A 26,170-nucleotide genomic window follows, 5' to 3' on the forward strand; every position below is an offset into this window, starting at 1 on the left:
GCTTAGACCACTTCCTACAATCCACAATTCTACTTATGAGAGAAAGACTTGAAGGAAACGCAAATACTTCTCACAATCCAAAGCTTTTCATCTGCAAAAAGGGCTTTACCGATGCTAGCTATGCTTTTACCAATGCTAAGTAAATGTAATCAGTGTGCAATAAAAGCATTCCAGATGACAAGACACAGAACATTTATATTGCGCTTTTCTCCTGGCGGACTCAAAGCGCAAGGGCTGCAGCCACTAGAGCGTGCTCAGTAGGCAGTAGCAATGCTAGGGAGCCTTGCCCAAGGTCTCCTTACTGAAGAGATGGTGCCCTCAACCATTATACTATCAAGCCACAGATGCTTTGTAAATGTTAGATATTAATTTCAGTGCAAGAGACCTTGTGTTTAACCCCTTGCCAACCACTCCACGCTAATTGGTGTGAATGCGTTGGCAGCCCCAGGACCACTCCACGTCGATTGGTGTGAATGGCTCCGGCCGGGGAATGCAGGAGATCGCGCGCGCACATCTCCTCTCTGATGACGGAGCTCCGCCTTCAGTCTCCCAGCAGCGATCGCCGCTCGGAGACTGTTAGACATTGTACAGCGCTGCGATCTACAGCAATGCTGTACTGGGGACAACCGTGTGACACAAAAGCGATCAGCTGTGATAGGCTGATGGGGGGAGGGAGGGTTAAGAAATTAATTTAAAAAAAATTGCAAAATTAAATAAAAAAATATTACAATAAATAATAATAAACAAACAATCCTGGGGGCGATCTGACCTCACCAACAATCACTTGTGTGCTGAGTTGTGCGGCCCTTAAAGCTGCAGTGACCCAATTAGGAGAAATTAGCCTGGTCACTAGGGGGGTTTAACACTGCGCTCCTCAAGTGGTTAAAGTACATCTAAGTGGGTGAATCAAAATCTGCCAGCTTTGCTTTAAATCAATGGCACTGCAGACAAAACAGAGCTTTGTATTCTGATAGATAAAAAGGGCATTATGATAAGCAATATGCATCTATAAGAAGAGGATGTATGGATTTATGTACGTACGTACATACGTAAATACATACATACATAGAGATATCTATCTATCTACCTACCTATCTATCTATATGCGCACGGTAGACTTTCAACAACAAACAAGTACACGTCCTTTTAATGCCAGCTGCTTAATCCTTGAACACATGGTAGATGGTTCTCGGCTAAGGTGGCTGGTTGTGGCGGTCTCTGCCGAGAATCTAGCATGAGTACAGCTACCCCGATTCTCCCCAATATGTTGCAAACATCTAGGCCAACTGCAGACCAAGACCATTGTTGTTCTCCTTACCCCTCCTGCACCACACCTAGTCCCTCTTTACTGCTGCACAGCAACAGAATGCTTCTGTACAGCACTTAGCCGCAAACTGTTGCCCAAGAGATAGAGTCCTGAACCCTGCAAGTGACAGTAATTTGTGTGTGTACACACCTTTATGCCTGGTACACACCATGCAAGTTCCTATCAGATACATGGGTCGAATGATAATTTCAGACACATCCGATCGGGTTTTTCTGATCGTTTTTCTGATCGAATTTCTGATCACTTCTATGCAAATCGATCAGAAAAAGGATCGAAATTATCTATTCAACACATCTGATGGGAAATTGCATGGTGTGTACCATGGTTTACTCTAGTGATTTGCTTAGTTGATAAAATATTGGCTGATTGCCATTTGAGTTCTCAATGCACCTCCTAGTGGGATACCATCCTCCCATTCCTGACAGGAAAGAGCAGGCTGTTGGACAGACAGCTGAGTAGCTTGTTTGTACAAGGATTGTCAGCAAACTGTCACATGAAGTGATGATCACAACATTGTTTTAAGACGCAGGTATCTTGCATGTGTATGCAGCTTTACCATTCACTACCAATTCAAATGTAGATTACTCAAACAATAAGTCTTCTTTGCTGGGGCTCATGCTCTGGAGCAGTCTGAATATTAAGTCATGCCCTAAAAATGTGAAACATGCAGAAATTCAAAGCCAACAAAAACTTACAAGGATCACGTCCAATTTTGCCTTTGTCAACAGATACCTAAAATACAGAGGCAGAGAATGAGGTAGCAGAAGGAATACGATATCTTGACAACATATTTGTCTGCAAACATGAAAACAATGGACCCCAAAGGGCATATTTAGAAGAACATAAATGTTCTGTTTGTTTCAGTGACTTCTGAATTAGCATCTTTTCGCTGGAGTAAAAATCCCCTATTGGACAGAGTGGATGTAAATGCTGCTGGTGTTGTCAGACCACAGTACACTGATGAGAAAAAATGGTCCATGTAGCTTTTGGCTTTACTGATAAAACAGTGATTGTATATAAATATACAGTATGTAAGTATAGTAAAATACGCAACATGTAGATTAAAACAAAACAAGTCTCGGTTTCAACATTTGTCAAGTTGTCTTTAAACTATTTTTGACTACCGTAATGGATTAAAATGAATTTAATTCACTGCATTCTGTTTTTATTAAATTTCTCATAATGTTGCAGCTTTTATGGACTGAATACTTAGGTTGGTCCCTGCACTGCCTGCTATAAATCCAGTACGCTTCTTTTATGCGTAGAGATCAGTGAACAAATGACCCTTTTTTACTATTCAATGCTTCAGAAAATATTTGCTCATCTGGATTATTTTGTCCCATGTTAAATCCTTGTTTCATAACACACTCAATACTTTTGTAGTGGAGATTGTTCGCTAACAGATTCCCAGTAAAGTATTCTGCACTCACACCCGGTCAATCTTTTCATTGGTTTCCTACCAGAACCTTTTCAAGTTTTGTTCATTTAGATTCCAGATCACCATCAATCAAGCCAACATCTTCCGTATTACTATAAATGTACATTCTCTGGAACTTGCGCCACACAATATTCTACAAAGAGCTCAAATTTTAGGACAAGTGGTTTCCGCAAATATGGTCATGAGTGTGCCTTTATAATTTTCCTTTTCCTGAGGTATTTTACATTCCTATTTCGTGACTACTGTCATTATGTTTTGACATCAATTTTGTGAAACTTTTTTTTGGTATGGAACGGTTTTCTGGCCCGGTTATGTGAAATCAATTGCTTTTATTTGTATTCCTTCAAATGTTCAATGAAAACTTTTCTTGTAAAAAATAAATAAATAATAATAATAAAAAAAATACAAGCTAGGTGTCCATTATCAAGATACAACCACATTTAATCAGGTTAAGTCACCATCTTTATTCCTTTAAAAAAAAATGCAATTTTGTGGGGCTATCATGCTGAAGTGACATGTGACATGATGAGATAGACTTGTGTATGTACAGTGCCTAACACACAAATAAATATGCTGTGTTCCTTTTTGTTTTCTTTTTCTGTCTGAAAGAGTTAAAGGGACTCCGAGCAGTGCAGAAACTATTGAAAGATGCTTATCATTTTAAAGCTCTCTTTCTCCTCTTTCCAATGATATATAAACCGCTGTCCTACGCCTTTTAGTTTTCGCTATTTTCGCGATTGAAATTGCCGCGGCCGCGATTTCAATTGCGAAAATAGAGAAAACTAAAAGGTGTAGGGCGACGATTTGGGTCTTTCCATAGTTACTTGTATTACACAGGACGACACCCTCCCCAGTGTCAGCAGCTTCATTCTGCTGAATGGAGCTGCTGACTTTAGGAAAAAGTCGCCCTGTGTAATACAAGTAACTATGGAAAGATGGATATAATTTTAAAGCTCTCTTTCTCCTCTTTCTGGCGACACCGAAGTCGTCGCCCTACACCTTTTAGTTTTCTCTATTTTCGCGATTAAAATTGCAGCCGCGGCAATTTCAATCGCGAAAATAGCGAAAACTAAAAGGCGTAGGGCAGCGGTTTATATATCATTGGAAAGAGGAGAAAGAGAGCTTTAAAATGATATGCATCTTTCCATAGTTTCTGCACTGCTCGGAGTCCCTTTAAAGATCAGGTATGTAAGTGACCGACTCAGTCCCGACTAGTGTGACCCTCACGGATAAGAAATTCCAACTATAAAAACACTTTCCTAGCAGAAAATGGCTTCTGAGAGCAAGAATGAGATAAAAAGGGGAATTTATTATCAGTGAGGGTCACATTGTAGTCACTTCCTGTCTGAGTCAGGATTGAGTCAGCTACTTACATACCAGATATTTACCCAACGGCTGCGTCACGCCAATGGGCTAGAACGCGGCGGCAGCCCCAGGACTGCCTAACGCCAATCGGCGTCAAGTCCTGGGGCTCTAATTTGCATGAGATTGCGCGCATCTCATGCTCGGGGGGGCGGAGCTATTGCCGCTCGGGAGACTGTTAGATGGCATGACCGCCGTCTATTTACATGTACAGCGCTGCGATCAACAGCAGTGCTGTACTAGGGACAGCTGTGGCACATGGCTGTCCCCCTGGGGCACAAAAGAGCGATCGGCAGTGATAGGCTAAAGCCTATCAAAGCCGATCGCTGTGATAGGCTGGCTGGGGGAGGGAGGCTGGCTGGGAGAGGCAGGAGAAACGCTTTTTTTTAACAAAATATGACAAGATAAATATTTATTTATAAAAGAATAAACAACTTGGGGGCGATCAGACCCCACCAACAGAGAACTCTGTTGGTGGGAGGAAAAGGGGGGGGGGTCACTCGTGTGCTGTGTTGTGCGGCCCTGCAGCTTGGCCTTAAAGCTGCAGCGGTCATTTTAGTAAAAATGTGCCTGGTCTTGGGGGGGGGGGGGGGGTTACCACTGTGGTCCTCAAGTGGTTAAAGAGACTGACATGTGTATGTACAGTGCATAGCACACAAATAACTATGCTGTGTTCCTTTTTTCTCTCTGCCTGAAAGAGTTAAAGAGACTGAAGAGAGTCTAAATTTACTTTAACATCCCCTCTCCTACCTCCGGGGAGCGCTTCCTGATGAGGCAGAGCTTATGGCTGTAGCTCTGCCTCTCAGCGCGTCAATCCCCGCTGATCGCCACCTCTCCCCGTCCCTCTCATTCTGCCTTCACAGAGAGGGGTGGGGGAGAGGCGGCGATTGACGCGCATGGAGGCAGAGCTGCAGCTGAAAGCTCTGCCTCCATGAGCAGAAAAATCCACGACCAAGTAAGTCATGGATTTTGCAGGGGGGACTTGGGGGTATAAACCCCTCGCTTTGCTGAGGGATAGCGGCGTTTTAGCAGGGGTTATACTGCTTAACATGACTGCATGTTAAAGTAAATTTAGACTCGCTTCAGAGTCTCTTTAACTCTTTCAGGCAGAGAAATAAAAAAAGGAACACAGCATAGTTATTTGTGTGCTATACACTGTACATACACATGTCTATCTCATCATGTCACAGGTCACTTCGGGTATCCTTTAACCCTCCTGGCGGTATGAAAAATTCCGCCAGGAGGCAGCGCAGCAGTTTTTTTTTTTTTTTTTTTTAAATCATGTAGCGAGCCCAGGGCTCGCTACATGATCCCCCCGCCCGCTTCGATCGCCTTCGGTGATCTCCGATCAGGAAATCCCGTTCAAAGAACGGGATTTCCTGGAGGGCTTCCCCCGTCGCCATGGTGACGGGGCGGGATGACGTCACTGACGTCGTGACGTCATTGGGAGTCCCGATCCACCCCTCGGCGCTGCCTGGCACTGATTGGCCAGGCAGCGCACGGGGTCTGGGGGGGGGGGGGGGGGCGGGCGCCGCAACGGATAGCGGCAATCGGTGTGCTGGCGCAGCTAGCAAAGTGCTAGCTGCGTCCAGCAAAAAAAAAAAAAATTAAGTAAATCGGCCCAGCAGGGCCTGAGCGGCACCCTCCGGCGGCTTACCCCGTGTCACACACGGGGTTACCGTTAAGGAGGTTAAAGAGACCCAGAGATGAGATCATTGCTGTATTTACTTACCCGGGGCTTCCTCCAGCCCCATAAGCATGGATGCGTCCCCCGCTGTCCTCCTCAATGCCGCTGGTAAGCAGCTCAGTCAGACTCAGTCTGACTGAGTGATGTCAGCCAGGGCCTTCTGCGCTTGCACAGAAGGTTTCGCCCATGCGCAGAAGGTCCGCCTCTGATGTTACTGAGCCGCCAGGGAAGACTGCGGCTGAATGGCGGCACTGAGGAGGACGGCGAGGGACACTTCCATGCTTAAGGGGCTGGAGGAAGCCCCAGGTAAGTAAAATACAGCCATATATCTCATATCTGGATCTCTTTAAGTGCTTTCTAAGTTATACATGTATAGTACACACAGACATTTTAGTTACAATGGAGTCAGAGCATTTAAATCCCCTGTCCAGTGGCAGCATTGTGTGACCACTGCTGCTCCGAGTCCTAATCCAGCCCAAGGTGTCTAAAGCCGTGCCGCCTTCTAGCAAGGAAGTGGCTGAGCTATAGCTTACTATCCCTGACTAATAAGAAAGTGAGAGGAGGCAGGAATGAGCTGCCACTAAAGTCTCATACGTACTGTATATATGACGAGTTTTGCCCTGCAGGAATGGGGACTTGAGCCTTCAGGCAACAGAAGCCGAGCCTGTACAGACGCGTCGCTAGCCCAGAGGCTAGTAAAAAGTTTTGCTATGGTGGAGCAAAGGAACAATGTGTGCTGCACAACAGAGCAGGTTCCATCAGGCAGGATGAGTAGGAGAACAATGTGCATGGGGATCGCTTAAGCAACAGACCTTGCTAAAAATCTGCCATGTCCGGGGGTCTCCCATACACACGGTAGATTCTCGTTAGAGGGTGTCTTTATCTGCTGCCCCAGCCAAGTGTAATCTACTTTGTATATGTATCTTTATCTCTTGTGGAAGATAACAGAGTGGAGTGAGGTTTCATATATGGTGGGGGAAAGGTTAAACCATAAACTCTCTGCAAACCAAACTCTGGCTGACACTAATGTGTAGAGTCGCAATTTTACTACACTCACAATACTAGAGGGTTAAGAGTGCCATACACCAGGCGACTTGCCCAACCGACAATGCATTCCGGGCCAACATTGGTTGCATTAGTCGATCGGACATGCTGCAAGATGTAGTGCCAACTTGCTCAATCGTGCTGGGTGGTAATGGCGAGCGATATGTGGACAAGCGACGAACATGACGAAACCCCTGACGCTGTTACCGCACTATGTACGAGTGTGTGTAGTGTGTAAAAGTGCTGTAATGTGCTTTTATACATTACCTGTCCTGTGCCGCAGTGCCTGTCCCATCTTCCACTTCTATTCAATCAGCCGCATACACGCTGCCGACGCATAGCACGCCAGCGCATGATGTCACACACTCGCCACACCGGCTGTGTGTATGTGGATCATTGAAGAGAGGTGGAAGACGGACAGCCACAGGGGCACAGAACAGGTAATGTATAATTATACATATATATAATATAATGGTAATGTAATGCACAATACAGCACATTTACACATTACACACACAGCGGTGAGGCGAAGCATGCAGCGGGCTCGGACGATTCCCGAGAAATTTAATGCTGAAATTGGCCTGCAGTGTATGGGCAGCTGACAGATCTCTCTGATCAGATTCAATCAGAAAGAGCTTTGTCTCTTGGTCGAATCTTCGCTAGATGTATGGCTACCTGAAGTCTAATAAAAATACTCTCTGCACAGGGGCTTTAACATTCCTTGTTTTGGTACTCCTTTAAGAAGTTTTTTTACCTTACGAGCAGCCAACTTGATGCGTGGGGTGAAGCTGCTGTTCACAGGTGGACTCTGTGATGAGTAGAAACTGAAAGAGATGAGCTGTATTAGACAATGCTGTAACAATAGAGTGCCTCAGCCCTTCCAGTCTCTCCCTCACCTGTGATTAATCCAGTGTGGAATATTATAATCATCTGCGAGGCGTGAGTCCCCAGGACTGCTCTTGTTATGCAGCTGCAAAAGAAGGATCGGTAAAACTCTCACCTACAATCAACATCATGAACCATGCATTCACTTCTAAAAAGGCATTATACTCTGGCTGGAGTGTCAGCTACAATTATGCACACAATGTTACCTGAAAGAGAGATGGGTAGAATTTACCTTGAATAATGGCACAGCATGAAGAGGCTGCTCCCCCATACACACCAGGTCTACACCAATTCCTTCAAACATACAAAAAACACAAACAATCACTTTAGGCTCTCTATTTTTTTTCAGATCATATAAAACAAAGCGTCTTCTAAGTACAAATATAAGAATGGGTTTACTGGGCAACTGGAATGACAATGACCCATGGGGAATGTTCTTCTAGCTTTCTTTCCAGTTTATTGCAGAATAAAGTGGGAACCTGATATAATATGTAATATGAAGGGGATCAAAATCAAAACTCAGAAGTCCTGATAGTAAACAATGTCACACTGCAATACAAGGAAATAATGCTATGCTTAAAAAAAAAAAAGCCCCCTTACCGTTATCTATCATACGCTGTTTAGTTAGAATCATGAGTGACCGGTCAACCTGAAAAACTCCGACACCTGGAGTGATCACCACAGACATCTGTCCAGTTCGGTCAAAGTTTCGGTTTATGTAATGCTTGTCAAAAACTGATAAAGCAAAAAGAAGAGAAGAAGATCATGTATTTCAATTTAGCTAAGGTTTCTTTTATTCATTATACATTTATCTAGGGACAGGGAATCACCTCTGAGGCATATGTCCCATCTAAAGAGGCTATTATCCTACAGCTACCGTAGGTCTCTCTGCCCTGCCACATACACAAAGCTACAGTCTGTAGCAATCCATGAGACTTGAATCACCCTGCACTTAAAATCGGACAGTTTTCCATAACAGAGAGCAGCAGGTAAAAAGATGTTGAAAAGATCCCATGTTATGTATAGGACACATTCATACACGTGGTGCTCAGTCTGTTGCACTTAGCGTAACGCAGAGTTGTGCAGTGCTTGATCACCAGACGAAAGTAGGACATGTCATTCATAGACATTCTTTTATAAAGGAAACCCAGCAGGGGAGCACTTTGTTTATACAAAAAGAACCCTAGCAGGACATCAGGTATGCTACCCTCCGCAAGGTACACTGTTGAAACAGGTCGAGAAGGAGGAAGGAAACAAGCGAAAAACAAACAGCACTCTTCTGACATCTCTTCTGAACAGATGTGTGAGAGATTAAGGAAGAAACACAATTCCCTTATTGAAGAGAAAATCCAAGAGCGCCTTAGGAAAGGAAGTAAAGCAATGTACTGTATGTACAGTGCAATACTGAGAAGAAAAGGCAGTTTAACTGCTTCTGGACAGCGGTGATTGAAATCTATGCCCTGTTTGGAGGCAGTTATTCCTGCCAGGGCATAGATTTCACCTCACCACTGAGCCTTCTTGCCGCTCCAGACGATTTTGTCGCTGTCTCCCCGCCACAATTCACTTGCCCCGCTCAGTATGGCAGTAGAGTTCTGTGAGAAGGCCGATTTCATTGGCTACTGACCCTGTCATCAATGTGAGCGAATCCCACTGGCTTACATTGATCACATGGTCAGGAGCCAATGAAAGAGCTCTGCCGTCATAGAGACGACAGAGTGGGTGGCCTAAGGCGACAGGTGTGTGGCATGTATGGCGGTAGCAGCGATTCATTGGAAGCAGATGGGTTTTGGTGCCAACGGTCTCTGGTCCCTAAGGGGCCAGAGACTGCTGGTACTGAATGGTTTAAAAGATTCGGTTGCTGTTCTTTTTGGAAACTACAAAACTGAATGAATAAAAACTAAAACAAAAAAAAAATATATGTCAAAACCTTGTTATGGTTGCTGCTTTGTCTGAAGAGGAGGATACAGCCAACGAGGAAGAAATCCTTCCTTAGCGCTCTGTCACACACACACACACACACACACACACACACACACACACACACACACACACAGATTTGTAGCAGCACATGTTCAGCTGCCGTTGCTGCGATTGTTATCTAGTTACCGTAACAACTGTGCCTTCCCAGCAGTAACTTGTAATAGAGACTTTTACTGTAACCACAAATCTCTGCGTGACACAAACTTTAGCATTCTACCTTCTAAAAGCAATATACCCCAGAAAGAAATAGTCATGTAAACTGAAGGGTAAATAAAAGCACAGGCAGGATGGTAACATAATGGATAACATTCTAGTCTTTGCAGCGTTGGATCCTCAGTTTGAATCCCAGCCAGGTCACTATCTGCACAGAGTTTGTAGGTTCTCCCTGTGTCTGCATGGGTTTCCTCTGGGCACTCAGTTTTCCTCCCACATCCCAAAATCTTATACATAAGTTATTCGGCTTGCGCAAACAATTGTCCCTAGACTATGAGGGATATAAGACATGGTAGGGTTTAGACTGTGAGCTTATCTGCGGGACAGTTAGTGACAAGACTATATACAGTGCTGTGGAAGAGGTCAGCGCTATGTAAATACTAAATAATAATTATTATTAACTTATATGCTCATCCCACTCTTAATTTTCCAAACATACCATTAAAGGACAGGTTAATGGCTTCTAAATAGTTCCCTTGATCAGAAGTTGAGTTGTGGCCTGGTGGAAAGGACTCTGAAAGAAGAAAAAAACATTAGAAGAGATCCTAAAAGGCTTCTTGTGCACCACCAAGCTGCACAAATGAAACATACTCAGCCAAATCTTATATAGACTAACCTGCATTCTCAAGTCTGACCAGCTTGGGGTACTGTATAAAGAGTTTCTTTATAGTCACTAACAGTGACGTCCATTCATCTCGCCTCTCATTCTGCACAACCACTCTGAGACAAGGAAAAAGTCTGTTTTAACTAATGGTATATCTGTTGAACATTCTGTATATATGCATGTATCAATTATGTGCATAATGGAGTAAGAGACGTAGCAGAATACTGGTGGTTACAAAATTCTACAGCCGTAGACCTTTCTACATGCTATACATTTCAATGAGTGCGATAGGCAGGTTTTCCTAAGACACCTCCAAACATATCCAAGTATCTCTAGTGGGAATATCATAAGCAATCCTGCATACTTGACCTGGATGTTTTAAAAAGGTCTGGAATTGTGTGGTAAAAAAAACTACAGCCCTCCAGAGTCATACCAGAAAAGAGGCACTACTGGGAAGTTAGTGAATTATAAATTGTGTGATTATAATCTCACACAGACTGCCCTATATTAGTTAAAAAAAAAACACATCAATTTGTGACCCTTGAGTCAAAGCACAATTGTCATTTGGATGCCAAACCGTTTGACGCACAATGCGGTTGTCCCTCTCCAATCCACCATACTATATAAGCACTTCTTTGTTCTCTATGACAAACCCCCAATACTACCTGCCAGTTACAACTATTCAACTCTTTCAGCAACCCTGACTACAATCAGAAATTTACCTAGGAAGGGATCTCAAGCAGAGACCTTATCAGAGATCCAGCAAACAAGTACAAGTCATACATCTAGCAATGATGGGCAGATTCCATTAAGTGTAAGAATTTAGCACACTTCCATAGGTCATTATAGAAAATCTCATGAAAGGCAGATCATCTGCCTCCCATGGGTCTATGTGAAAGAATAGATCTATTGAACTTGTCCATTACTGCATTGCCACAGTACAACCCAGCCAACCTTAGTTAGAGAGGATCAGCCCTAAGGCTGTGTTCCCACTTGAGCTGAGAACGGAAAGGTTTTGTCCGTTATCTGCTCATCGCAAAACTGACAGAGAACAGCTCCTATTATATATACACAGGGACCATTCACACCTGTCCAATGGATCCGGTGCGTTAAGTGGCCTGCACTTCTGTGATTCTGTGATGATATCCCTAATGTAGAGGTTTGGCAATCTCTGTATAGATCTTAGTAAATCAGGTCCTTCATGTAGCAGTCCCTCGCTCTACAGAGATTATTTGTCCTGCATTTTGTCACAGTGCTGGTTAAAAGGGTCCTTTAGTTAAATATTTTTTTATGTTTCCGAATAGCATTAAAAGCCAATAAGGCAAGGCATTGTTAAAGCGGGATTGTCACCATAAAAATCAAATTTCAACAGCAACTGGTCTGAGTGTATTAAGTGATAAAGATGCGAATACTGCATTCAAAACTTGTTCTGCCAAACAGTTGCATGCTGGGGGTTCTTTTTATCTATAATATATTTCTCCTCTTCCATTTATTTCCCTGCCTAGCTGCCTATCTGAAACACGATCTTCTGCTCACTTGTGTTTACAAGCAAGGCTGAGGTGACTAAGCAATTGGAAAAAAGAGAAAAAAAGTTAAAGGCATAAATTACATCAGGATTTAGCCTCAAATTGTGGGCAAAAGACATGGTTCCCACCAGGAACAGAATTCTCTTCATTTACTATATAGCATTCAGTGAAATCAAAACGTGGACAGTACAATACATGTGTTATGTAAGTAGATCAAGTATTTATCTACTTGTATATGTGTTTTTTCCCTGGTATAGTATGGCTAATCCTACTGCTTTAAGAGCAATAGGAAAGATCACGGTTCTTAAATATTCCTTAATTTGGCTGCCTCATAGATCTGCCTGCTTCTTCCTGTTTAGGCAGTGTACTGTGTAATGCCTGGTACACACCATGCAATTTCCCGTCAGATAGATGGGTCGAATAGATAATTACCGACAGGTCTGATCTGTCGGAAATTATCTATCGACCCATCTATCTGATGGGAAATTGCATGGTGTGTACCAGGCTTAAAATTGCTTTATTGAGCTGAGCTACATCTCTAGTAACACCACCTACAGTCAGATAGCAGATGGTGAGGAGCCTTTACACTTTCTGCCCAGGACAAGACAGTTAGATCTGTCCCCAACTTGAAGGAGGAGTATTTATGGTTTACCACCTTGCACCACTTGATTTTGATCAGATATATTTTTCAGATCGGTCTTTGAACAGAAACATGTTGAGGACTGACTGAAGCACTGCCACTTGGAGCTTTTTTTTCAGATTGATGTAATACACAGGTGTGCAGCCATAAATACACTATAGGTTCCACTGAAGCGAACACTGCAAAATATACAGACATTGTGCTTTTTTGGTATTGTTAACAATTAAGTAAAAACATATAAGTATTCATACTTGTAGAAATCTTCATAGAATCTGCCCTTGTGATCTTGTATGATTGTTGCATTGTTACGATGAGACTCGGGAAATTCATCTATATAAAGGACAAAACAAGCCGTATTAAAGTGTGCATAGATTAAAGAAGAACTCCAAAAAAAGGCATCACAATGGGAAATTAGATAGATTTGTAATTTAAAATGTTTAGTCATTAAAAACTTCCAGCTACAAAAAAAAAAAAAAAAATCTAACTTTTCTTAAACTCTTCTCATAGCCAGCAGTCTAACTCCTTATACGCAAGCTAGACATTGGGGCTGCCTCTAGTGTGTGCACAGTGGCCCCAGAGCTCCCTCAATGTGAGTGAGCGATCAGTCTGGTTGCTCATCGCAGTCTGGCCACTCCAAACTGGTTCACCTTGCACCACTACATAGCAACAAAACACATCTCTAGCCTACAGGCTAGAGACACGTCTGTGCAGAATCAGCCCCAGACTGTTGTCTGAGGGACCAGGCAACAGTACTCATACAGGTGTACAATTTCCCCATGCTATCTGACTGGAAGATAAGTAAATAAACCGTTTGTATGGCTAAACGCTGCAGAGATAGCGATACAGCGATATCCTTGTAGTCAACAGAGTGGCAGAATGTTAATACAGAAGGAGATAACCTTCCAAAAAGCCTCATACACTCTTACAAGGCATGCCACCCAACAGGGATCGGGATCCTGGGGTGAAATTGTAGGGCCGAGGCTGTGAAGATGAGTTACTAGCCTACAGGGTAGCAACGAATTCTGTTGCTATTCGGGGGGCAAGTTCAGAGTGGAGTGGGAGCGACGTCCCACCCGGAATGAGTAAGGAGAACAATGCTCTCAGCCAAATCAATCCACCAGGCTGATCGCTGTGGCGGAGGTGTCGGGGGACATCGGGGGCCGCTGTACACCTTGTAGATACTTAGCTGAGATGGTTATTATTGGCCGCCTCAGCCGCATTTCACTTAGCATGTGTACGAGGCTTAAAGAGACACTGTAAGAAATAAAAGTCCGCTGGGGGGTACTCACCTCGGGAGGGGGAAGCCTCAGGATACTAATGAGGCTTACCCGGTCCTCCTCTGTCCCACGGGGGTCTCGCTGCAGCCCTCCGAACAGCGGCCCGACAGACCCGACAGCCTTCAATATTTACCTTTCCAGGCTCCAGCGGGGGTGCTGTTGCGGCTCTTCTGACGGAGATAGGCATAAATAGCCAATCTCCATCGGGTCCACTCTACTGCGCAGGCGCAGGAGACTTGCGCCTGCGCAGTAGAGCGGCCCGACGGAGATCGACTATTTACGCCTATCTCCGTGGGAAGGAGCGGATACTGCGCCTGCGGTGGAGCCAAAAGGTAAATATTTACATTGCCGCCGTTCCGGGAGGATTTTCGCCGCCACCGTGGGACTAAGGAGCACGTGGGAAGCCTCAATAGGATCCGGAGGCACCCCCACCCGAGGCGAGTACCCCCCAGGGGAGGTTTTTTTCGTTACAGATTTTCTTTAAAGTCCAGTTAATTTCAAGACATAACATAAAGCAGATAAAAAGCCCATTAAGCAGTCTTTTAGAGTAAATTCTAAACAAGATAAATAGATACATATATACTGAAATCTATGCCAATAGGGCTATTAAACAAGTCCTATTTCAACCTGAGAGAAAAAAGGTAAGAAAAGCAAAATTTATTCATTTGAAAAATAAATATATAAAAAAGGCACAATTGATTATAAATGGAGAGGAAATGTATAACCCACACTCGCTTTTCATATTTCTGGCATTCTCTTCTAATGTCAACAAAGGTAAACCAGGGTACACATTTCATTTTATAAACAGTTACAGTTTTACAGTAGTCATGAGGAAATGGTTATATCAGAGCTAGATTAACCTATGCAGAGAATTTAATGTAAAAGCATATAGTTACATACCTAGAGATTTGGCATCATAAAAGGTCCTAGAGAAGAGTACAACTGTTATTTCATGACTGCAATTCTTTTCCTAAATAAAGAAAACACAAGAACTGTAAGCTTCCCAAATTGTAAGTGACTAGTTATTCCTAGAAACCTTTGCACACCAAAACCATGTGCACGACAAGCTGTCCCACAGATAGCAATAAAAATCACTAATGATAAAATGAAGGGTCCTGGTATACAATCAACTGCAAAATGTTATGCAACCCAGTTTAAAGTGTAAAGTAGAAAAGTTCAAATACGCTCTACCCCCCTCACCTCCAACCGGTCGGTGCAGGATCTGGGAAGCCAAACCAGTCCAATGTGTGAAGAAGGATCCGCAGACCAGACCAGGTAGATGAAAAAGGCTGACAAAATTTTATTTGAAAAATTCCATAGACAGTGCAATAAAAAAGACAGAAAATGCTAACGCGTATCGGGCCTACAATCTGCCCTTAATCATAGCTGAAGTAAATCTGCCTAAAGCAGGGCTTATATGCAGGTGGGGAAAGAAAAAAACTCCACCCACTCACCATACAGCCCAGATCTTAAAGGTACAATACAGTGTTATATACAAAAACATGTTACAAACATATTTAATAGCAACAGTATAAAACTTAAGAAAAGGTAAGAAAGAGAGTTACCACTGAGTGTGTGTAAATACAATATATTGACAAATACATGTAATAAAATATGCAGCATGGATATAATAAATATAGTAAATGTAGTAGAAAAAGGAGGATCAACATGGAGAATGGGATCATAACACAAGTGTGCAGTTGCACCAAAGACACATACAAATATTAGTACGTATACACTAAGCTTAGATCCCAACGCTTATTTAAACCATCTGGCACACGTGTGCCCATTCGATGGATCCAATAAGCTTCTCTCCTAAGAAGTAAACTATGGATGTCCCCTCCTCTAATAGGACATGTAACACGTTCCACCCCTTGGAAAATAAAGGACGAAAGATCGCCCTTATGGACTGTTTCGAAATGTTTCGAAACAGACGATTTCCTAAAAGTGTTCCAACTAGTTCCGCAATAGTGCTCTGCTACTCGGGCTCTAAGATTACGGGTAGTGCACCCTACATACTGTATACGGCATGCGACACAGGAAATCACATAGACGGTGTATTTGGTATTACAATTTACATATTGTTTGATTGGAAAATCCTTATTGGCTGTAAATGAACTGTTATTTCATGACTGCAATTCTTTTCCTAAATAAAGAAAACACAAGAACTGTAAGCTTCCCAAATTGTAAGTGACTAGTTATTCCTAGAAACCTTTGCACACCAAAACCATGTGCACGACAAGCTGTCCCACAGATAGCAATAAAAATCACTAATGATAAAATGAAGGGTCCTGGTATACAATCAACTGCAAAATGTTATGCAACCCAGTTTAAAGTGTACCTGAACTATAAATACTAAAGTGTGACATAGGGCCTGATGCACAAAGCACCGGCAAATTTGCCATGCAGAGAGCACATGGAAAGTTAACCATTACTAATGCCAGTGGAGCAGCACTTGTGTGAGTAGTGCGACGTGCGTTACCATAGCGTATTTGCTAATAGCACAATACGTGCAACTCCCCTTGTGTTAGTACTGGTAAAATGCTGTGTTCTGCCTGTACACAGAAAAAATAGCAGCACTTCCTGGATCCTGTCCATAATGAGAAACATGGGTGCATGAAAGTATAATATGTCACTTGAGGGTAACAGTGGTCACAGACACAGTCTGCCAGTGCCAAAGCTACCGAAGGGACACCACTTCTGCACTAGAGAACCAATTAGAGATGGAAAACCACAAGCTTGTAATTACAGCTTGGATGAAGGAAGGCCTTAGACCAAAACATGTAATGTAATCCTGTTTAAGTTATAATTGCAAGCCTGCGGTGTGCAGTCTCGCAGTTTGTTCTACTGTGAAACATGGTTACATATAGCACTAGTCCTACTACTAACTTATCTCAGGTCCCTTTCTATTTTTATGCACTACAAAGGTTATAAAACCAGTGCTGTTATGTATGAAAACGAGGCAGTTGAATAGCAAGTGAATTCAGCTGGGCTCTCCAGAAAACCAAACAGAAACAAAACAATTATATGGCAGTCGAAGCAATGCTCTTAAGGTTCAAAGCTAAACAGCTAAATATCTTTTTCTGAGGAGCCGAATGAACCAGGTTTTATGGCACATTAACATGGCTGCTGCGCACATTTTACAGTCAAAACGTAACCCCTCACAATTAGACCGGTTTTAAACCCACAGTAAGCATTGCTGTTTGATTAGCCACCCCCATCGCAACACTAAAATCTAGATTCATATGACACTGCTGCAAAGTGTGCCGACAGAGTCATATGCATTGCGCCACCCCCACAGTGGTGTATTCCCTGCTGGATAGGTTACTGGGATTCCTGACATCCCTGTCGTACTTGCACCATTCCTTGCATGCAAGCCGCCCAAAGAAATTTAAAATTTTTGCATCGCTGATTAGCTTCCATGCATTCTGCCACCACTGCATCACCATGGAAGTCGCGCGATAACACACTGTTGACTATTAGTTGGGTCAATAACTTTGCGCGCAACGCGATGTAATGGGGTAAGTGTACTAGGCCCCATAGACTTTCTTTCTTTGCATTGTGTTACCCTTTCTGAATGCAGGATAATGCAACAGCAAAGAAAGTGGCCTAGGGTAAAAGGGACCTCAAAATAATTATATGAGACACCAAACAGTTAGTAATACTATTGCTACTACACAGTATATGTCGAGGTTTGCATGAACACAACAAGGTTCAAGGGGCTATAATAAGTCTGTGTTGTGTGACTGGGCCATGCCCCTTCAGCACTTGCCCTAGTTTGAGTGGCTGGTAAGTGTAGTGGTTAAGGGTACTACCTTTAATTATAGGAGATCAATTTTCAAATCCTTACTACACCCAGTACCTAATCAGAAGAGTCCTTGGGCAAGACTCCGTAATGCTTTATCCAGCATGGTCTACTGAGTGCACCTTTAGTGGCTGCAGCTCTCAAGCCCATTGAGTCCAATATAAGAAGAGTGATCTACAGATGATTGTACGTCATATTTCCTAGTCCGGCTTATTTGAAGTTGGTGATTGGTGCAGTTTAATTTATGTTTGAGCATTTGTTTGCACACTGTAGCCTGGCTAAAATCTGAATGAAGCTGCACTTACACTTTAGTTTTACATGAGCGAGGATTCTCCATTTTAACAACATTTTTGGATTTTTGAGTGTACAGATAAGATTGTTTTTAAACCTGCACTATTGGACCAATCCCCTTTGGCACTGGACCTACTGCAGCAGAATGGTTGCCATGCATGAAATGTCTTGACTTGTAGAGCACTTTCTATTCCATTTATAACAACCAAATCAGCTACTCCCTTTTTTAGTCATTAAAGGAATAATCAGGCAAAAAACTAACCACACCACTAACACGTAAAAATGTATGTGTTATTGTTCCTGCACCAGCGAGAATGCGTAAAAAATGGACGCACCGCAGCCCGCTGACCCAGAGGTCGTCAAAAATTAAACTAGCTGGCGGCGGGGGACTGGAGTAGCAGTGAGTGACTACAAGGGCACAGGATGGCAGCATGGGGCTGGTAGAAGCCCCAGGTAAGTGAAACTTTTTATTTTTTTGTCTGAAGATTCCTTTAAGGTAGATTAGAATATATAAGGTAGGTGAGGGTGTATTTTTCTGTCACATCATAAGAAAAATTGGAGACTTGATCTAACCTTGCAATGGAATGTTAGTTCTCGGCAGGAAAATCTCTGTTCTCCATTATGTTTTTGCTTGACATTCCCTCACACAAGATGCTGCTAAAATGCTTCAACATGCTCTAATCATTTCCCATCTTGACTACTGTAACATCCTACTCTGGGGCCTACAAAGAAACTGGCACCGCTTCAGTTCCTACTAAACTATGCTGTTTGTCTTATCCACCTCTCAAACCAGGTGACCTTAGCGGAGTTCACACAAGTATTTTGCACAATAGAATAGAGGTGACCCACTGTGGAAATGATTTGTATAGCATCTGTCTGCATCCAGCACTAACACAGAAACCCAAATACAAGTTCATCCTGGTCGTGACTCTGGGGCTTGCCCTCATATCTATGGATATCTGGAACATTTATAAGTGCTAGGTGTATTCACTGGCTCCAAGTGAGTATGAGTGAGGTCCCTTAGGAATATGAAAGAAATGTGCAAATCATTTGCTGTCAGATAAAAACTACTACAAACCACTTGCCTTCCATTTGTTGAATAAATCCGCTAAAAATCCATTCACAGCTTTTTCAAAGTAAAGATCACCTGGAATTAAATTCACATTTCACACGTCATTCTTGGGATTTTGTATTATAAATAAAAGAACAATAAAATAAATATCAGACATTTTTCAGTTACAAATTCCTGTGAACTGTTTTGCATTTTGTTAGACAATTATTAACATGATTACTAAAGCTTGCTACAACTTTGTTTTTGATTGATATTACAATTGATAGAACAATCAATTTTATGACCATTTAAAAACAAACATTGCGGAACAGCCCAATTTTAGCTCTTACTATCGATCTTAATCTAAATCTCAAAGGCTTAAATCCACTTCAATTAACCACATTCCCTCTAATCGAATATCTAATTGAGTGAGCCATTGCACGGCATATGGGTAGCTTTATGCTGGGTACACACGATACGTTTTTCCTCTCGATAGATGTATGCGATAGATAATTTCCGACATGTCCGATATTCCTTCCGTTCGATTCTGCACTCGATTTCGCATAGTAGTGAGTGGTAAAATATAAGAAAGCGGAAGATAAGAGAATAGAGCACAGAATCGAGTGGAAAAATCTATCGGGTGGAAAAACGTATAGTGTTTATTCAGCATTACAGTGACCACTTGTTCTCCCCAAAGACTAGAATAGTCTTCAGACCGACAATACCCATGCAAATATCAGCCAATATGCCACTCCAGACTTTGACTTAATGCTTAAAGGGGAACTCTGGACAGGATGATCACATTTCACCTGCTGCAGCTTGTTGTCCTTAAAGCTTCAGTGCACAAATATTTGCTTGTTTTGAATAAATAGAAACATGTTAGAATAAAAAAAAGGCTTTCAATGTTCTCCTCGCTTTCTGTTCCTGTATATGCCATGAAAACTTCCAATAAATCATGTCGCAAGACAAAAAGAGACAGTCCATGCTACATACTATAGATGTGAATAATCTGTTTGTTATTTTACTTCCGACAATGGCTAACCAATCAGTTTCTATTACTTGAAAAAAAGATATTGCAGTTTGCATTCTTTTGCAGTTGGATTAACAGAAAAAAAGCCAATAAAGTAGGGAATCTTTACTTCCAGGGGCACCTGTGTGCATCCCCCCCCCCCCAGATGGTGGCCACATTTGGAGGGCTATTCCTCCGCTGGGGCAGTTGCAGCACTTCTAGGCAACAAGTGTGCAAGCTCCCCTTTCTTGGGGGCCTAAGAAGAACTACTCACAGTGCCCCTGTTGAGAGGCAAACTATTTTGCATGGGCTAACTCTTGCAAGGCATAGCAGTACAGTTAGTGTAGGCCCTGCATATTCTGGCAAGCAGATTACATTTACATGTGCTGTGCCTTTAAATGTGTCAGACATTTCTGCAGCCATTTTAAAACAGGTGCTGCTTGGTTCGAGCACACATCTCTGTTCCTCTATATAAGTGTGCATATTTCAGCAGAGTATGATTAGACATGCATATAAAATATACTGAAGTACTGAAACCATTACCATAAATATCAAAGTCCCACATTTCACAACTCATCTGTATAAATATATAAACCATGGCAGAGGTAGAGCGAAACACGACCTGCAAAAAAGAAGATGGCACATCAGAATTATTGCAAAAAGTAAATAAACTGAAGTAATGTAATAGGAGGCTGTAAAAAGGTATAATAGAAACACACACCCGCGTGTCCTCACTTATGTATCCACAAGTCACCTTTTCACTTTTCACCCATAACTCTCCGGCTTGCGCTCTGTAATGGAGATAAGCTCATGAGATACATACCAGTGATCAGATCAGTACATAGAGAACATGCTTATCAGGCTCAACTGGAGAGAAGCTGCTAAACTGGCAAATTGACTGTAAAGAATTGCTTGTATGAAGTAAAACAGATATCCTATATACTCAATTGCTTCCCACCATCACTCCATTGACATGCAATTTCCCTTTTGGTCTCACCACCAGTCCCATGGTCCGCTCTTGCTGTCCATCACTAGAACATCTGCAGTTAATGCAGCAGCACCAGTTACTCCCTCCCTGTATACAGGCATGTCGAATGCAGCAGAGTTCCTTCTGCCAGTTAGACTCCCCATATGCTGCTCGACCCATTATGTTTCTGCCAACCATTTTTTTGCAGAGTCTGTGGGCAGTGGAGTTTGTGGAGGAGGTAGTGCACAGCTAACTAATCGGAGTTCCAAAATGCTGGGCTCTTCTCTTCAGTCAATGCCCCCCTCAGGTTCTCAGTCTGTCGCCACTGTGTCTCTAGCCTCCCTCTGGGTCCTATTTTTACTGCCACTCCAAAGTAAGGCGAGACATACAGTAGGAGAAGGAGCTTGGAAACTTGGAGAGCAAGAAAGACAGCTATACATTAACTCACAAGTATGCTTCACTGTCCTTGGACTGTGCAATACAAGGCAAACGTCAGCACAATATGGGTGGGGGTCTGAAATGCATTCTGCAGCACATACATGGGTACCGGGGTAGGATTGCACTGCTGCACTCTCTGCAGTGACCAGATATAAGAGGCAATTTCTGGACGCAAAAAAAAACAAAAACAAAAAAAAAAAAACTCATATACAAGAGTATAAAATGTATTCAACTTTCCACTGAGCCACCTGCTGCCTCCCCTGCTGTTCCCCAAACCTTTTCTCAGTAGGTCTGATTTACAAAGGGCTTGATTCACAAACCCGTGCTAACTGTTAGCACAGGCGTGCTAAACAGTTAGCACGTGAAGTCCAGTGATCGCAAACATTTGAACACGATAACGCGGACTTTTGCACGCGATCAGCTTTTGTGAATCAAGCCCTAAGGCATTTCCAGAGATCTCACAGCATCTTCAGTGGGGAAATCATTACTCGTGCCACAAACCTACACTGATTTTTTTTTAAAAAAGTGCCCACTATTATGTGGGAAATGGTTCCTGTCCTACACTGGGTCATACTGAGACATAGAGGGGTTGCTAAAAAGTTAGCAAAATTAGCAGACCACGCGGTTGATTCACAATGCTTACTTATTTTTCCCCTTAAAGGAATCATCAGGCAAAAGAAAAAAAAAAAAAAGAAAAAAAAAAAAAAAAAAGGCTTTACCACCAACCCACTGCTTCCTCCAGCCCCTGGCAGCCGTCTTGTGCCCTCGCCGCAGCTCCGGCGGCTCCCGGTCCCCTCGAGTGTAGATGCCGACCTCACCAGCGCAGAACACTCAAAACCACGTGCGAGTGATCGACAGCGCGGCTCATGCAGGCACAGTAGATGCTGACTTGACGAGGTCAGCATCTACACTGGAGGGGGCTGGGAGCCTCTGGAGCTGCGATGAGGGCACAGAATGGCTGCCAGGGGCTGGAGGAAGCCCCAAGTAAAGCTTTTTTTTTATAAGCCTGATGATTCCTTTAAATGTAGCTAACGCATGAAATAGACAAATAAGAAGAGATAATTTATAAGATTAAAAGAAAATGGCCCACATGCAATAATTTTTTTCTTCCAAATTTTCTCAAAGGAGATATCTTTCATCTTCTGTTTAAAATTATTTTTTAATACACCGCAGCTGCAAAAAAAGACCCAAAAGTAGGTGAAAACAGTCTGCCAAAAGAGTATTTGCTTGCTGGTGGCTTAAAGTGCATTTTAGTTAGGCATCCTGCTGTGGTTTCATGTATCAGTAGTGTGATTTATACAACTGAAATAAGCATGCTGCTAATCTTGACAGATATTTGTCAGAACATCTGATCTGCATGCTTTTTCAGGGTCTATGGCTAATTGTATTACAGGCAGTGGATCAGAAGGACAGCCTAGAAGGTTCTTAGCCTAGTCTCCCAAAATGGCCAACATTCCCCATTTCTTAGGGTAATAACCAGGGACGGATCAAGACCAAGTTGCGCCTGGGGCAAGGTCAGGTTTTGGCGCCTAAAGGTCAGGTTTTGTCGCCTAAACTGCCATTCACTATGCCGCCTTTTTAAGAATTCAACAAACTGCGCCTGGGGCAAGATACCCGCCTCCGCCCCCCCCCCCCCCCCCTCCGATCCGTCTCTGGTAATAACTGTTTTGTGGAAGTAAGGGGAGAAACTTTGATTAACAAGACAGCAACAGCGGTGAAAACTTTAGGGGACACCAGAGAAGGGACAAGCATGAGCATGGAGCCTTGCTGGTGGAGGGAAGTATGTGGGCATTTTCTGTTTCATGCCAGGGGATACACTTTATTAATGCGATACTCAAGGGGCACATTATGGCTAAACATGGGAGATCCATAAGAGACTTTAACTAGTGCTTAAATATCCATGAAGTGCTCTTCTCCCTTATATTTTTTTTATTATAAGGTGACAGGATAATGGTGTACGCAATACAGCGAGTACACAACTATGAAGTATTAAACATGATGGATTGAATTGTAATATTTGTTATACTTATTATGACATTGGATAGAACAGACACACATTTATATCTGTAGTAGCACTTCCTTCTTTTTCCTTATGCTGAAGCCTTGCTTAAAGAGACTGTAACAAATTTTTCAGCCTTAGTTCTATCCTATAAGTTCCTATGCCTGTTCTAATGTGCTCTGGCTTACTGCAGCCTTTCCTAATTGCACTGTCTCTGTAATAAATCTTATCTCCTTTCCTCTGTCGTGTCTGTCCGGCTAAGGCTTGAATGTGTGGAATGTGCAGGGCTGCTTGCGATTGGATAGAAGCGATACATACCCTCTGCAGGCCCCCTGCACACTCTGTATGACTCACACACTCTGTTTATGTGAGCCTATCACAAGCTGGTTAGTTTGTTTGTAAACACTGCCTAAAACTGTTAATTACAAGCCAGGATTGCAGCAGAGAGTGGCAGAAACAGCACAGAGGGGCAGAGGAGAAAAGGAATAGAATGGTATGCTTTTTATTGTAAGAATATTAGAGTACAGATTCTCTTTAAGTACACCCTCAGTATTGTGCCCTCCCCTCCAGCCCGGTTACCTCCCCTGCTGTTTTTCTGCCTGGATCAAATTACTTCTATTTTCACAGTGTGTAGGAGAGAGGTGAGACAGAAGAACTGCTGCAGCCTATCTTATCCCATCTGTCTGCTATAATTCTTATTTCAGAGGTCTGTCTGCCTGCCTGGATTAGATAACATGAACATGGGTGGAGTTATGACATTAATCCCCCAGCATCCTTTGTACCTATGGTTTGGAAAGAAAAAAAATCCCCCTGGCCCAATTCCACACTGTGGGTGGGGATTTCAAGACCATATATAGAATACAGACCCTGGGGTGAGAAAATCACACTTTCTTATGTGTGAGTTTATATATCTTGGCAACTTGTTAGGTTTAAAGGACACTTAAGTCAAACAAAAAAAATGAGTTTTACTCACCTAGGGCTTCCAATAGCCCCCTGCAGCTGTCCGGTGCCCTCGCCATCTCCCTCCGATCCACCTGGCCCCGCCGGCGGCTACTTCCGGTTTCGGTGACAAGAGCTGACAGGCCGGGAACGCGAGCGATTCTTTGCATTCCCAAACACATTAGCACCCTCTATGCTGCTATATGGTATATGATATATGCTATAGCAGCATAGAGGGCGCTATTGAGGCCGGGAACGCAAAGAATCACTCGCATCCCCAGCCTGTCAGCTCCTGTCACCGAAACAGGAAGTGGCTGCCGGCGGGGCCAGGAGGATCGGAGGGAGACGGCGTGGGCCCCGGACAGCTGCAGGGGGCTATTGGAAGCCCCAGGTGAGTAAAACTCATTTTTTTGTTTGACTTAAAGCGGAATATAACCCTGCATTTCAACTTTGCTCTAAAATATTATTTACAGCATATTATATGCAAAAAGCATTTTTTTTTTACTAGACCAGCATTGGAAGGGTTAAACACAGAGGTTTAAAGTTCCGTGGAGAGATATGCAGAAGTTCAGATTGTTACATTCTATCTAGTTATATGTATCTATTGATAAATGTTACACACTCTTTGGCTGTCCTCCAAGCTCCTTCTCAGTCAGAGAGATGAGTCACATTCAACACTTAGATACATTTATGTAAACAAAATGTATCTATGTCAGCCTCCGATGCGTCTGCAGAAATCTCCAGGAACTTTAAAGCACCGTGTAACCCTTCCAATGCTGGTCTAGTAAAAAAAAAAAAATAATGCTGGTTGCAGTGTTCTCCCCAGAAATTTTTTCCAGACGGGTGGTATGAAAAAGTAGCCGGGTGGGGATAGACACTCTGGGTGCTACTAGGTGGGGAATCACTTCCCCCGCGCCCCCCCCCACACACACACACACACACACACACACATACCCCTTTAAAGTGACATGCTAGGCTCTGTCTTGTGTAAAGGAATCCCCTCCTGCTCCCTCACCGCCATTCCAAGCTGCTGTGTTCCTTATCACCGCACCTCCTCGATCATGCTCTTGTGGGTGGGAGCGTTTTGCCCATGCACAGTAGCAATTTTTAGTTACTGTGCAAGTGCAGCACGCTACCGGACACGGGAACATTATGGAGGAGGCGAGTGGCAAGTGGCCACGCATGCAGAGTTCAGAGGGGGCAGCAGAGGAACAAAGCAACCCAGAATGACTGCAAGGAATAAGAACAACTTTAGGGGCTGGAGGAAGCCCCAGGTAAGTAGCTTGCCATTTTCTTCTAATAGTGTCTCTTAAAGTTTTAACTACTCTTCAGCTGATTTGATAATGAAACTAGCAGCTTTTCCTATATACATGGGCGGTCCTAGTGAGGAAAAGAGGATTTCTGGGCCATGGCATGATATTGATAAGCAGGCAGCTTATGAATATCATGCTATGGCCCCAGATATCCCCTCTTACACCACCCATGTATATAGGAAACATGGGGAAAAAATCTTGGTAGTTTCATTTTCAAATTCAGTCAGTCACACGGAATATAGCTGGGTGTATGGTTGTCAAGGGGCCAGGGTGTCACTAATCACTCTGCTGCTGTCTGGCTTTGCCCTGCGAGTCTGTGACCATCTCCTATCTCCCCCTCATTCTGCAGCTCCCTCTCACCTGTAACACTTCTGG

At 43.1% G+C, this 26,170-nt stretch overlaps 1 protein-coding gene across 6 annotated transcripts in view; it reads right to left on the reverse strand.

The window, feature by feature from the left end:
* DEPDC5 (DEP domain containing 5, GATOR1 subcomplex subunit) overlaps window positions 1-26,170 on the reverse strand; it is an 88,708-nt gene that overhangs the window by 43,084 nt on the left and 19,454 nt on the right. For all 6 annotated transcript variants that reach the window (XM_068238402.1, XM_068238407.1, XM_068238411.1 and 3 more), the window contains exons 8-19: window positions 20,861-20,930; window positions 20,683-20,761; window positions 19,165-19,226; window positions 14,884-14,953; window positions 12,958-13,036; window positions 10,553-10,656; window positions 10,376-10,450; window positions 8,344-8,478; window positions 7,976-8,037; window positions 7,755-7,828; window positions 7,613-7,682; window positions 2,023-2,059 (exon numbers count right to left, since the gene is read on the reverse strand). In XM_068238402.1, coding sequence (XP_068094503.1) covers window positions 2,023-2,059; window positions 7,613-7,682; window positions 7,755-7,828; window positions 7,976-8,037; window positions 8,344-8,478; window positions 10,376-10,450; window positions 10,553-10,656; window positions 12,958-13,036; window positions 14,884-14,953; window positions 19,165-19,226; window positions 20,683-20,761; window positions 20,861-20,930 — 917 coding nt within the window. The remainder of the gene's footprint in view (window positions 1-2,022; window positions 2,060-7,612; window positions 7,683-7,754; window positions 7,829-7,975; window positions 8,038-8,343; window positions 8,479-10,375; window positions 10,451-10,552; window positions 10,657-12,957; window positions 13,037-14,883; window positions 14,954-19,164; window positions 19,227-20,682; window positions 20,762-20,860; window positions 20,931-26,170) is intronic.

Source organism: Hyperolius riggenbachi, chromosome 1 (assembly GCF_040937935.1).
Source record: "Hyperolius riggenbachi isolate aHypRig1 chromosome 1, aHypRig1.pri, whole genome shotgun sequence".
Taxonomy (NCBI): Eukaryota; Metazoa; Chordata; class Amphibia; order Anura; family Hyperoliidae; genus Hyperolius; species Hyperolius riggenbachi.